This window comes from Trypanosoma melophagium, assembly GCF_022059095.1.
Source record: "Trypanosoma melophagium isolate St. Kilda chromosome Unknown ctg9segment0, whole genome shotgun sequence".
NCBI lineage: Eukaryota > Euglenozoa > Kinetoplastea > Trypanosomatida > Trypanosomatidae > Trypanosoma > Trypanosoma melophagium.
Genome location: NW_027125194.1, coordinates 574,443 through 586,813, shown reverse-complemented (window position 1 = coordinate 586,813; position 12,371 = coordinate 574,443). Strand labels below are relative to the sequence as shown.

Below are 12,371 nucleotides of genomic sequence, written 5' to 3'. Positions count from 1 at the left end.
ATGAGAGGCAACAGCGAAAGGGTCAATAAAAGGAAAAAAAAAACACACATGCGATTAATTTTTTTTTTCCTCCCCTTTCCTTTTCATCTTTTTTTTTTACGAATCCGCCTCCGTTTTACATTTGATTATTCTGGAGTTGCTGCAGCATCTGCATCATCATTGCCGTTTGTTCAGGTGAGAACTGTGGTGTGGGGGCCTGTTGTATTTGTAATGGTGCTTGCTGCTGTTGTTGTTGCATCATCATTCCTTGCATCATTTGCATCATTGCTGCCATTTGATCATTTTGATTTCCATTAACAGACTGTCCCATAAATGATTGTGATTGTTGTTGTTGTTGTTGTTGTGGGTTATTAAGTGCGGCATTCATAAAAGCAACATTCGGCATTGTTTGAGCCCGATAAGCTGGTACTTGTTGCTGTCCCAAACCACCTTGAAGCCCAGTTTGACCTGCAAGTTGATCTTCCATCTTTTTAGTGTATTCTCGTTGAAGCATAATAGCGTGTTTTCTGTCTCGTGGATCCACTACTGAAGTTTGTTTAATGGGTTTGAGTAGCATAGGAAGATCCTCTTCAATCGTTTGTTTTATTAAATCAATCCATCCTTTTTTCTGTAGGCGGTCCAAATCATAAAAATCTTCTATTCGTACTCTAGAAAGAAAAGTTCGCATCTCATCCGTAGTGGGGAAATCGGAAGAACTAAAGCGATATTTATTAGCGAGATCTTCTATAATTTGTGGAAACTGTGCAAAGAACTCCGCCCTTGCTTTTTCTTTTCCAAACCATTTTGGCATCCTTGACTTGAAAGCGGCACATGCTAATGCAAATATAATAACATGTGTAGCTCGCTGCAAAACTGAAGTCACTCGTTGATCCAGTGATTGTAATGGAATAGTTTCGGTAAGATCATAAATAAGATCTGCCTTCTCCTGTGTAAAAAGAACATGATCAGTACCTTTACAATATGGTCTATCCCAAAAACTTGATACATATATTCGTGGTGGTTCTGTTGTATTAATAAGACTTGAAAGATTCCAAAAAAGTGCCCCATATACTCGCATAAGTTCTTGTGGTCCAACCGCATCTGCTTTATTTAATACAATACGAATTTTACTTTCCTGTCCACGTAAAGCATGTTTGAATAGCATACGAAGTTCTGTTCCAGAATCTAACTTTGTTGGATCAAATAGAAAAAAAACCAAATCACTCTTCTCTACAAACCATCTACACACTTTAATATAATCATACCGTCGTGAATGAATATCCCCAGCTGTCTCAAGTACACCAGGTGTATCAATTAATGAAACGGATTGAAGAATAGGATGTGGTGCGATGAGTCCTTGAAAACATTCGGCAAAAGCATCTCCAAATTGATTTAATCCACGAAAAGGTTGTGAACTATCTGCCATAAGTACACGACCAGGTATTTGCTGAACCTGCTCACCATGCATAATAACTGTAAACTTATCTGTAACCGGTTGTGGCCCAGTCAAAAGATAATTACTTTGCATTAAGTAGTTAATAAAGGTAGACTTTCCAGAAGAAAAAGGACCCAGAAATGTTACAAAAGGTTTCTTCTGCACAATAGTTTCTGAGAACCAACTGGGGCGATAAACATCATACTGGAACTTTGTTTCGATAGGCCGCACTCGCTCAATGTATATTCGCTGCAGTTCCGCAATAACAGCATCAATGTGTTCATCCCATGAATCAGAAGCTAAAGTGGGCGGTTTTCGTAGTATCACCTCCCCGGGTTTCTTAGAAGGCATATAATATTATATATATATATATATATATATATATATACTCTCACACAAATGATCAACTAACAACACGGATAACAAAGAAGATCAAATCGAAAAAAAAAAAGAAAAAGAAAAATACAGTTTTTGCCTCTTAACGAAGCTACTATTCTTTTTGTTACTTTTTTTTGTTTGTTTACTAACTAAATTGAGTACCTTGTGTTGTTCTCCACCTATCCAATTGAAATACACCCTTACAAAGGTCGGAAAAATAAAAAAGGGGGAAAAACAAGCCAATACATAACGTAGATTCATAGGAGTATATTTATTTCTAAAAATACCATAAACTTAATGATTGCATTGAATAATATACACACTTTTTTTAACTTGCTCTCTGGAATGAGAGCACTAATACAAGAAAAAACAAACATAAACTTATACAGATAGAAAAATATGGGCAAATGAAAAAAGGACAGAGGAAAAGTATCCAATAAATAAAAGAAAAAAAAACTTTTCTTTTTTTATCTAGACTATTAATTGAACTCAGTGAACCACAACCGAATCACCAAATGTGTACAAAAGAAGTTTTCTAAACGTCATTAGATGTTTCGGTTTTGATCCACTCTCTCGCATCGTTACAATATCACTGGAGAAACTGCTGTTATCTTGAGTTACTGTGAATGACTCCGTACGCTGTAAATTCCCCTCATTTTTTCCTATTGTCTCATCAACACCAACGCCAGCGCCAGCTACTAGAGTACCTGTAGGAACAACTGTACTTTCCCGTGAAGAAACAGAGACATATTTCTCTGGATATAAAATATGAGGAGGAAGAAATACACGTATAGCAAGAGGAATATTAAACGTTGTCTGTGCCGCCCCAGCACATGTTGGAGAAGTAACAACATAACCATCATCCCATCGTCGTTGTTGTTCTTCTTGTTGTTTTTGTTGGCCTTTTTGTTCTTCTTTTTGATTTTTTGGTTCCTCTGACATGCTCCACGGTGAAGAAAGCATACTTCCAGTAGTATCATATGCCAAACGTGCAATACCACGTTGTAATTGAAGTAATACCTCCATGGATAATTCTTGTGCCTGATCAAGAGATCCATGTTGTGAATTTCTAAGATATGAAAAAGATGATTTCAAAATTGCAACAGAGAACATATCAGCATTCCACGCATAGGCTAAATTCAATGCATCTTCTACTACATGAGGAGTCATATTAGATAGTTCATCATCGCCTTTTTTTGGTGGTGTCCAGAGAAATATAATATTAGCACCCCAAAATCGTGTGGTAAGCATTATTTTTAAACAAGAATGATACTTTAATGAAACAAATTGTAATTTCCTTCCATCCCTAGGTAAAACTTCTTGTTGTAATAGTAGTTCAGCTGATGGAAATGATAAAATACATTCTGCTTCCGCCTGTGAACCAATAAGAAGTAAAACTGCATTCATTTTATGTGAAAGACGCAAAAGGTGTTCTTCTACTATGGTTTCTACTTCTACTGTATCGTCTTTCACTTCATAGAGAGAATTAATACATGTTTGTAGTGAAGAATTTGGTGAAATTTCTAAAACAATAGGACGTAATGACATATCTTTAGATTTGAAACCATTAATTTCGTGATTTAAAAGGTTTGGAAGTTCTACAGTTCGCACTGGTACTTGATCAGAAACGTAGTGAGAAATATTTGTAATACGTTTAAGCTTTTCTTTACCTTTTTGTAAATTTCGTTTTCCGCCACCTTTTGCAAAAAGGGCCATTGCTTCTGGTGCTGATGTTTTAAGAAATGCAAGAAGATTCTGACGTAAATCCATTTCAAGTATTGATTCATTTTTATAAATTTGACGTTGTAATTCTTCTAATTCACGTTGATGTTTTAATACAATACGTTGTGTAATATCAGATCCCACAACTATATCTTGTACTCCACCATTTGCGGCTTCCAAAATATTTGTTAGTTGCTGTTCTTGACGATTACGAAGTCGTGTTAATTTCTCTTCATTTTCCACTATACATTGACGAAATTGAGCATTGAGTTGAATAAAAAGATGCAATGTAGCACTTAATAACTCATAATGTGGAGTAATAAGTGAAAGAAAAAAGAGTGATTGTTCATCTGAACTTGTTCCTATTACACGATAAGGACGAAGAAGTGTATAGATACCACTCTTGTCACTATTAGTATTACTATCGATATTAACATATTTTCCTCTTTCTTCACAGTTACATGTTGACGGAACCATAAATGTTCTCCACGAGTGTCGCAGATCAATAGATTCAACATCCATCTCCTCTACCACCTCCCGCATCCTTTTTGTTTCTTTCTTTCTATTCGCTCCCAAGCTACTGAAGGGAGAAAAAAATAATTAAATAATGAAAGAAAAGAAAAACATTTGCAGAAATAAAAAACAAACAAACAAGAAAACAAAACACACACAAAAACAAATACAACACTCCATACGTACAAAAATAAAATAAAATAAAAACTCTCTCACTCCCCCTCACACACACACACTTTCTCTCTCTGTTTCTCAATTCCCTGGATTATTATCATTATCATCCTTCAGGCCATACTTCTCCCGCAGTTCCTGCAGCCACGCGGTGCCCTCCGCGACCCCCGCCTCATCCCCGTGGCGGCGGCACCACCGGACGTATTTCTCCGCCGTGGCGATCGCCTGCGGGGGGTCGCCGACGGCCTCGAAACACCGCAGGACCCGCCCGAGCGTCAACTTCACCGATTCCACGTCGCCCTCGTCGATGTGAGCGTTGAGGGCCTCAATGAGGAGATCGAGGGCCTTGCCGTACATTTCTCGGCCGTCCCCGCCAGAGGCCACCGCCTTTTCGGCAAACTTCTCATGGCAGAGGCCAATACCGGTAACGATAGAGCGACGCATATTGACAGCCGCTACAGCTTGCATAGGCATAGCGGATTTAGCATCCACATCTATCCAGCGCAGAACATCTGTAAAAAGAGTAAAAGATTCCTCAATCTTTCCATTTTTTAAAAGAATATACGCAATCAATTGATTAACTTCTGCTAATTGTGCCGCATCTCGTAGGGATACAGGTGTTTCAAGAAGTGCTTTTTTCGCCTCTTCGGCATTTTTTAATGCAGCATCAAACTGCTGCAAATTATAATGTGCTTGTGCTGCTTCCAAAAGAAGCAGAGTTTCACATTGTATAGGAGCATTTAGAGCCCCCATCTCTTTTAGCATGTCTAATCCCTTATTTACAGCAGCAAGAATATCTTCATATTTTTTATTCGCACGAGATGTATCAATTACAGCTGATAGATCATTCCATCTTTGCAATGCGTCCATATCCTTTTGTACAACCTCTTCATTTAGTGTAAAATTTTCAATGTCAACGGGTGATACAGGTTTCGTCTCACTTGTGCCTTCACTTGAAAAACGAACACCCTGGCAAAGTGCAACGTGAGGGAGCAGGTGGCAGGATGAAAAAGTTAAACGACGAAGTAACAATCTATTCATTATCAGACAATACGGTTGTCTACAAAAAAAAGAAAAGAAGAGCAGAAAAAACAATATTCTCATTAATAATGATGATGAGGACAGTCCAAAAGAAAGAAAAGTGAATGAAGTAGAAGGCATCTTTAGACACAGAGAGAGAGAGAGAGAGAGAGAAAAATATGTAAAACAAAAACGACTAATGAATGAAAATAATGCAAAACAAAAGGAAGACAATACAAAAATACCAACAGATGTATTTTTTTTTCTTTTCTATTTGCTTTTTTTCTTTTAACTAAAATGAAATCAATTTCTCACTCAGTGAAGCTGTTTTTTTTTTTTTTTGCACCACCACCCCCTTTTTTGTTGAAAACCAAAGTGAAAGAAAAAAACAACGGAAAGAGGGGCTAAAAAAAAAAAAACCATTTAGGTAAAAAAGAGTGACAGTGACCAAAAAACAAAAAGACTTTCGGCTTAACAAATCCACCTTTTTTCTTATTCTTGTTGGTATTCCATCGTATTCCCTCAGTTTGGCCAACACCCTAATTTATCCCGGAGTTGATCCTAATGGAGTTTCTTTATTACCCCATGAAGGCAATCCCCATACTATGACGCACTGTTGGATAGGATGAAACACGAGTTCGCTTATAAAGTCAAACCATTCAGATCAAAAATCCATCTACAAACGAAAAAAAAAATGTCAAGCCCCTTGATGTTATCGCGACTATTATTATCGCACAATATTTCTATTCTTTTTTTTTTCCTTTTTGTTCTTCTCCTTCTTTGTCTCTCCAATCTCCCGGTTATCCTCTTTTTCTCTTTTTTCTTTTCTTTTTTCTCTACCCTTGCCACCTTATGCTTCCACACGTATTATTACTTAGATAAGCATTCGTGGTCCCTTTGAACCTACTGGTCGTGGTGGAGCTGGTTTATCTTCAGGATTCTCATCTTCGAGTTCTGCCCCAAGCAGCAGTGCATCTTCAATAGCAGATCTTAATTCATCTGTACTGTCCAACTCCATTCGCCTGGCAAATTTAACACCGTGATTTTTTGCCTGCAAGAGAAAAGATGCTTTAGATGATGCGTACACCATCAGTTCCCGTGCTTTACATGTACTGGGACAAATGTACACCATCATTGCTTTTGTGGTGTTGTCATCCACCGGGCAACGAAGCACCACGAAACGTGGATGATCTGCCGGAATAAGTGCCTTAACAGCATCAATGACAAATGATAAGGCAGTGGATGCATTAGTAGAAGATTCTATTTCCTTTACTTTATCAAGTTTTTTATCTAGGAGAATCTTATCCGGCTCCACTGTAAATGTCAGAGCAAACACTTCACCACGGCCAAACTTCTCCAACTCCAACGCCCCCGCCTCTGTTAATGGCATGTCCACACCCGGCATTGCCACTGGATTAGGCGCCACTTCCATCTTATCTATCGCCAGACGTATTTTTTCCCCCTCCGTCATGAGATCCGCACGGGTACTTTCCGTCTCTTTGGCGAAGAGCGAAGGGACGAGATCGGCCACTCGCCCCACATGTTCTCTTGCGAGGTGCGGTAATCCACTTGCCTCTGAAAGGTGTCCGGCACCCGTAGCGTAAACCATTCGTACTTTTGGTTTAATGCCTTCTACGCAGAAGGAAACTTGTGCAAATTCTCCTTTTTTGAGTTTTACGATAATGAAGGCAGCCTCTAACTTGTCAGCTGTGATAACTTCACGTACTTTAGCAAGATCAGCTTCCAAGTTGGTGGTCGCTTCAACTGGATTTCCGTGAAGGTGCATTACCTCATCGTCAATAGTAACAATGACGGCACGAATTAAGGCATACTCTTCACGAAATGACTTGAGGGCATTCTCCAAAGCTGAATCCACCTTAAAGTTTACAGTAAGCATTTTCTATGCAAATTTTGATCTCCTTTCTCCCACTCTTTTTTCTTTTCTTTTTTTTTTAATATATATATATATATATACTCCTGTCAATGCAACTGTAAATTTTTCTACTTGATTCCTTTATATGGCTATTTATTCACTGTGTATCAGATTATCTCCACTAAAGGTATGCAATACATGGAAACAAAAATAAATCCAGTATACAAAGAAAGAAAATAAAAATGAAAATAAAAGAAGCATGAAGAAAGGTATTCATCTCGTTATATGTATACATATATATACTCTCCTCTTACCATCTTCCTTATAGAGTAAATAAAACAAAGGAAAAAGAAAGAAAAACACTTCCTTTTCTTCTTCTTTCCACTTGCTCAACTGTACGCCCAAAAAACACACACACACACACAAATACACACAGACAAGGACATATAAACAAATAAATACAGTTCCTATTAATTTCATCACAAGATCTTCACAACACGCGCTGCATCCACAAGACGCTGACGCACTCGTGTGATGACCGCAGTGAAGGGACTTGTAGGACCGTGACTCACCACGCAATTATCAACCATATGTTCCAAGACGTCACGTAGTGCAATGAAAGCATCGCGATTTGTTTTAATCCCAAATGAAGGAGAACGTATCCATCGTTCTACGCTAGTTAAATCAATATTCGCCATATCAAATACCGGATATTCAAAGTATTGGTCAGTATCCGCCTCCCGCAGTAATGGAAGTAATGATAAACACCGTCGTTGGGTTTCACTGTAGGATATACTATCATCTTTAGAAGAAATCGGGTTAATATCAAATATTGTTCTCTCTGTTAACAAATCCTTTGAAGCTTCATCAACAAGACCAATCTTACGTAAAAATATTCTATAATTGTTTCTTAACGATTGTTCAAACCGTAGATGAAGTGAATTAACCTCTACTTTTTCTTCAGGACGTACTGTAGAATAAAGCTCATAAAAAAGTAGTTTCATATCGTGTAACGCACTATATAGACCACGAGAACGATACACACCATTTGTTGCTCTTAACAACATTTCTTCATAAGACATTAATGTTGCAACATTTGTCTTAGAAGCAGTTCTTTTCGTTTTTAAAGTATCAAGAACCCTAGTACAATCCATAACCCTAATTTCCCGAAGTGTATTAAGAACGATACTAGTAGCTGCATTACTAACCTTTTTACACTCATTCATACCTTCTAAAGAAGGTTTCAATTGTGACCTTTTATTATCTTCTTTCTGCAGAATTGTACAAACCCATTTTTCAACATCAAACATGTGTGGTAATGCCTTTAGCACACTAACAATGTACGCCACTGGAACTTCTTGAGCTCGATCAAGATTAACAATCATTTGTAGTACAGTTGATTCAAGTAAAGAAATAGAAGCATCCACTCTACTTTCAATACGTTCGAGAATATCAGCTAGTAATTGAGGATTAAAATTATGTTTTCCACTTCCGCTATTCTGTTGCTGAAGCACATCTTCGTATTCCAGTTTTAGAGCGCATACAGTTGTGTACACATCTGTGAGAGAGAAGGTAGATGATAATTTTTTGCTCTTAACATCACTAGAGCTATTATTAACATTATCATTACTACCACTACCAATACCACTAACATCATGAGAACCTTTAGGAGGCTGAATTATTTCATTATATGTGAAGTAACGAGATTCATCCTTGGAAGCAATATGACAAAGAATAGAAAGAGCAGATTTTAGTGAGGCCATTCTAAGTGTTCGGGCATTAGAATCACCTGCACTATGTAAAGTACCCTGTGTATTTCTTGTACTAATATCACCGTATTCAATGCATTTACGTATAAATGCCACTTTAGAAGGATCTGGTGTTCTTAAAGCTTGGATAGTGTTGTTATCACATTCTTTCTCTCTATTTCTCTTGCGGAAAAGCTGCAGAGCCTCGATTGGAAGTTCAAACTGCCTTACAGGCGGTTTATACTTCCTATCAGGAAATATGGGATTCATTCTTTTTATCATCAAAGAGTACGCCACAAATAGAGAAATACACATAGACACAACGAAAAGAAAGAAAGAAAAAAGGAGAGAGGAAAAACAAAAAAAAAATCATCTACGCCCTATACACAAGCAGCTTTAATCAAATATATATTTACATTGGTAATAACAATTAATAATAACTATAATATATATATATATATATATATATATATAAAAGAACGCAACTTCATGAATATAAAAAATCAACAACAATTTTATCGACAAATTTCACCAAAACCTTCACAAAATACAAACACACAAACAAAGAAACATACGCAGATATACTCAAACACTATCTTTTCTTCTCCATTTCTGTAATAAATCCTCCATTAAACACTATGGTTTAATTTGACGACAATCCTCGCGGCGGCACCACTCCCCTTGTTTCTTTGGCTCAGCACATAACGGACAGTAATACCACTCTTCCATCTTTAGGAACTTTTCTTTAAAGTGTAGACCATACACCTTTCGACGCAGTTGCATGGGATTTTTCTTTCGTTTGGGTGTTCCACCTTTACTACCAAGCAACAGCAGCGTGGGCTGAGCAATTGAAAATGCCAATGTGGTCCCTCGAAACATTTAAAACAAAATCAATATACCTATCTCTTGAACGTGTTTGATCGTTTTTTTTTCTTTTCTTCTCCTCCTTTTCTTATTTCAACGGGAATACGCCTATTTTGTTCTTTTTTGTTTTTTTTTTTTTTTGCAACTTTCAAAATATACCGTTTCTGTCCTCTCCTCTTTTTTTGTTAAGGTACTAGTTAACCACCTGCGCTGGCAAATACAGAGAGAGAAATAGATATATGGTCAGTTGGTAGTTATGTTCGCTGTACTGCTACAACCCTACCTGTTTAAGGTAATGTATAGAAGAAACAAGGGATAAAGAAAAACAATTTACCCCCACCCTATAGACCAATACCCCAGAATTCCTTCCTATTCCAAAACAAGAATAAGAAAAAAAAAGACGAAAAAAAAAAAATGGTATCAGCAAGAAGAAATGAATAGAAAAAACAACTACGCAGTTGTACAAAATGAAAGATATAAATAATCTTTATACTTTCGTTTCTTTTTCTTGTTTGCCCCCATCTTCTTCTCATCAATATTCCTCTTCGTATTTATTGGGTATTACTTTCGTTCCTTTGATCTCTCTCATCATTTTCATCTCCTTTTCCTTTTTTTTTTGCTCTTCTTTCTGTTGCCTTTATAACCCGAAACCACATATCCTTTTAATTCCACATTTTATTGGTGTCTTTAAATTATTTCTGAGTGTTGCTTCTTCACTTTTTTCTTCTACTTTTGATGAATTTTCGCAAAAAACAGCCGTATCACAGTTCAGAGAGTCCAATAAGTGAAATGCATAGCAAAATACACTACAAATAAAAGAGCGGTCTAAGAAGATAAATAATAATAATAATAATAATAATAATAATAATAAATGAGAGAAACAAGAAGAAACACCTAAACAAACGTTAAGCTCTTTTTTTACTTTCTAACGGCACGGTATGACCATTCTTAACGTCGTCAGACCGAGATCCCTTCAACGCCCCACGGTGGTTAAAGTGCATAAAACCCACTCCTGTGTACATGATGCTATCATAGCTTTCTTCACGGTTCTTATCAATAAGTCGTGCACGATGCAATGTCGACTGCTTCACGAATCCCACAATAGCGAGTACAACGCCCACGAGTAGTTCTATAAATACAGGAATAGTGGTGGCGTTCACGTGTGCCGTGTTGTCTGCCATTGCAGAGGCGAAGGGAAAATACCCGCCGGCAGCGACTTGGCCATTCTTTTGGTGATGCCGTTCCTGCAGGTGTTCACGCAGGCTGTGGGCGTGATAGAGACTGTGGGCGAGCAACAGCAGTCCGAGCGGGAACAGCAGACGGTGCCACGTTGTCATTCTGTTTCTTCTTCTCGAATCAGCCGGTCAAGCGGTCTGCTTGTTTGTGAAAGATAAATAGATAGATAGATAGGTGGATATGGTTTAAAAGGAAATAGAGAAAGAGAGAAAGCAAAAGGAAAAGGGAATATGTATGGACGGAAGCAGTGAGTAGTCTCTCTTTTTTGTTCTTTTTTTCCTTTTTAAGATGTTTCCTACACTCTTTGGGAGAGAAGGGGGGTTGAAATAAAAAGAAAGAGAAGAAAATGAGAATTATAATTAATAATACATAAATGAGTGGAAGAAATATTACAAAATAATATAAAGAAGCACAGGAAGAGTTTAAAAAAATAATGTATTGACAAACGCACATTACACACTTACCGTGAAATCCTCAATAAACGCCAGCAGGCGCAGTTGAGTAGAAAAAACGGAACTACATAACTCAAGGACGAACGTAACTAAAGTAGAGAGAGAATATATATATATATATACATATATATATATATTTGTATATAAAGAAACGAAGTTAATAAAGAAATTTCTCTTTCTCACTTTATTTCCATAAACTGTTCTTTTTTTTTCGTTTATGATTGCAAAATAAAGTAAAAACAAAAGATAGAATTTCCTTCTCACCTAAAACGAATCTTTCCCGCCTTAATTTTCACTAACAATATATATTTATCATTAACAATCACTTCTGCGTTTCACTTCTATTACGTACTGGTGACATCAAGAATCTTGAGTCTGTCCAGTATAACGGGACGTGACACCTCTTCCATTTCACCCGCTAGAATCATCTCATCAATGATCAAATACACCTTGTGAAAGTTAAACACAAGATCAAGCTCACAGACATCAGTGAAAAACATATCAAGAACCTCTACCATGAGGTGAATAAATTCCAAGTAGAGAAGATCATTGTCATTGTGTTCAATAGCAAAACAAAAGAAGAGTCCTGCATATCGGCGATAAACAAGTTTTAATGATCCATAGGAAACAAAGTTAGAGAGACGTGCATCACGACTATTAATAAGTGCATGCACCTCTCGTTTGGTGCGTTCACGTTCGTCATCATCGCATGGGACATAAAACTTCGCGAGTCGTGTTCTACCCATGCGGTTTTGAAGAAGAATAAAATGTATCATTTCTTTTTTCTTTCTCTAAACGTATATATATATATATATATACTTCTTACCACGTCCTCCGGTATAACCCGCCTTTCCCCAAACAGATAATATATATATTAGCCAAACGAAAAAAAATCAAGAGAACAGAGAAATAAAAATAAGCAGTCAATAGCACTGGAATAAAACAGATAGATAAAAAACAGTGGGAGACCAATATTAAAA

General features: G+C 37.1%; 8 protein-coding genes across 8 annotated transcripts; all 8 read right to left on the bottom strand.

The window, feature by feature from the left end:
- Nucleotides 1–115: 115 nt before the first annotated feature.
- On the bottom strand, nucleotides 116–1,765 carry LSM04_000887 (Dynamin superfamily; the record flags this gene model as incomplete). Its single annotated transcript, XM_067332930.1, has 1 exon — nucleotides 116–1,765. One exon carries the CDS (start codon nucleotides 1,763–1,765, stop codon nucleotides 116–118), a length of 1,650 nt encoding a protein of 549 aa, XP_067185529.1.
- Nucleotides 1,766–2,281: 516 nt separating this feature from the next.
- Nucleotides 2,282–4,057, bottom strand: LSM04_000929 (uncharacterized protein; the record flags this gene model as incomplete). The annotated part of the gene is made up of 1 exon (XM_067332929.1): nucleotides 2,282–4,057. The coding sequence occupies one exon, from the start codon at nucleotides 4,055–4,057 to the stop codon at nucleotides 2,282–2,284; it is 1,776 nt and encodes a 591-aa protein (XP_067185538.1).
- Nucleotides 4,058–4,279: 222 nt separating this feature from the next.
- LSM04_008092 (uncharacterized protein) lies at nucleotides 4,280–5,239 on the bottom strand (the record flags this gene model as incomplete). The annotated part of the gene is made up of 1 exon (XM_067332928.1): nucleotides 4,280–5,239. The coding sequence occupies one exon, from the start codon at nucleotides 5,237–5,239 to the stop codon at nucleotides 4,280–4,282; it is 960 nt and encodes a 319-aa protein (XP_067185841.1).
- Nucleotides 5,240–6,092: 853 nt separating this feature from the next.
- LSM04_007273 (Actin-depolymerizing factor homology domain) lies at nucleotides 6,093–7,115 on the bottom strand (the record flags this gene model as incomplete). The annotated part of the gene is made up of 1 exon (XM_067332927.1): nucleotides 6,093–7,115. One exon carries the CDS (start codon nucleotides 7,113–7,115, stop codon nucleotides 6,093–6,095), a length of 1,023 nt encoding a protein of 340 aa, XP_067185807.1.
- A 455-nt stretch (nucleotides 7,116–7,570) lies between these two features.
- LSM04_008573 (uncharacterized protein) lies at nucleotides 7,571–9,109 on the bottom strand (the record flags this gene model as incomplete). The annotated part of the gene is made up of 1 exon (XM_067332926.1): nucleotides 7,571–9,109. One exon carries the CDS (start codon nucleotides 9,107–9,109, stop codon nucleotides 7,571–7,573), a length of 1,539 nt encoding a protein of 512 aa, XP_067185869.1.
- A 366-nt stretch (nucleotides 9,110–9,475) lies between these two features.
- LSM04_009275 (uncharacterized protein) lies at nucleotides 9,476–9,718 on the bottom strand (the record flags this gene model as incomplete). The annotated part of the gene is made up of 1 exon (XM_067332925.1): nucleotides 9,476–9,718. The coding sequence occupies one exon, from the start codon at nucleotides 9,716–9,718 to the stop codon at nucleotides 9,476–9,478; it is 243 nt and encodes an 80-aa protein (XP_067185904.1).
- An 890-nt stretch (nucleotides 9,719–10,608) lies between these two features.
- LSM04_008707 (uncharacterized protein) lies at nucleotides 10,609–11,040 on the bottom strand (the record flags this gene model as incomplete). The annotated part of the gene is made up of 1 exon (XM_067332924.1): nucleotides 10,609–11,040. The coding sequence occupies one exon, from the start codon at nucleotides 11,038–11,040 to the stop codon at nucleotides 10,609–10,611; it is 432 nt and encodes a 143-aa protein (XP_067185878.1).
- A 695-nt stretch (nucleotides 11,041–11,735) lies between these two features.
- On the bottom strand, nucleotides 11,736–12,167 carry LSM04_001893 (AP complex; the record flags this gene model as incomplete). Its single annotated transcript, XM_067332922.1, has 1 exon — nucleotides 11,736–12,167. One exon carries the CDS (start codon nucleotides 12,165–12,167, stop codon nucleotides 11,736–11,738), a length of 432 nt encoding a protein of 143 aa, XP_067185583.1.
- Nucleotides 12,168–12,371: the final 204 nt, after the last annotated feature.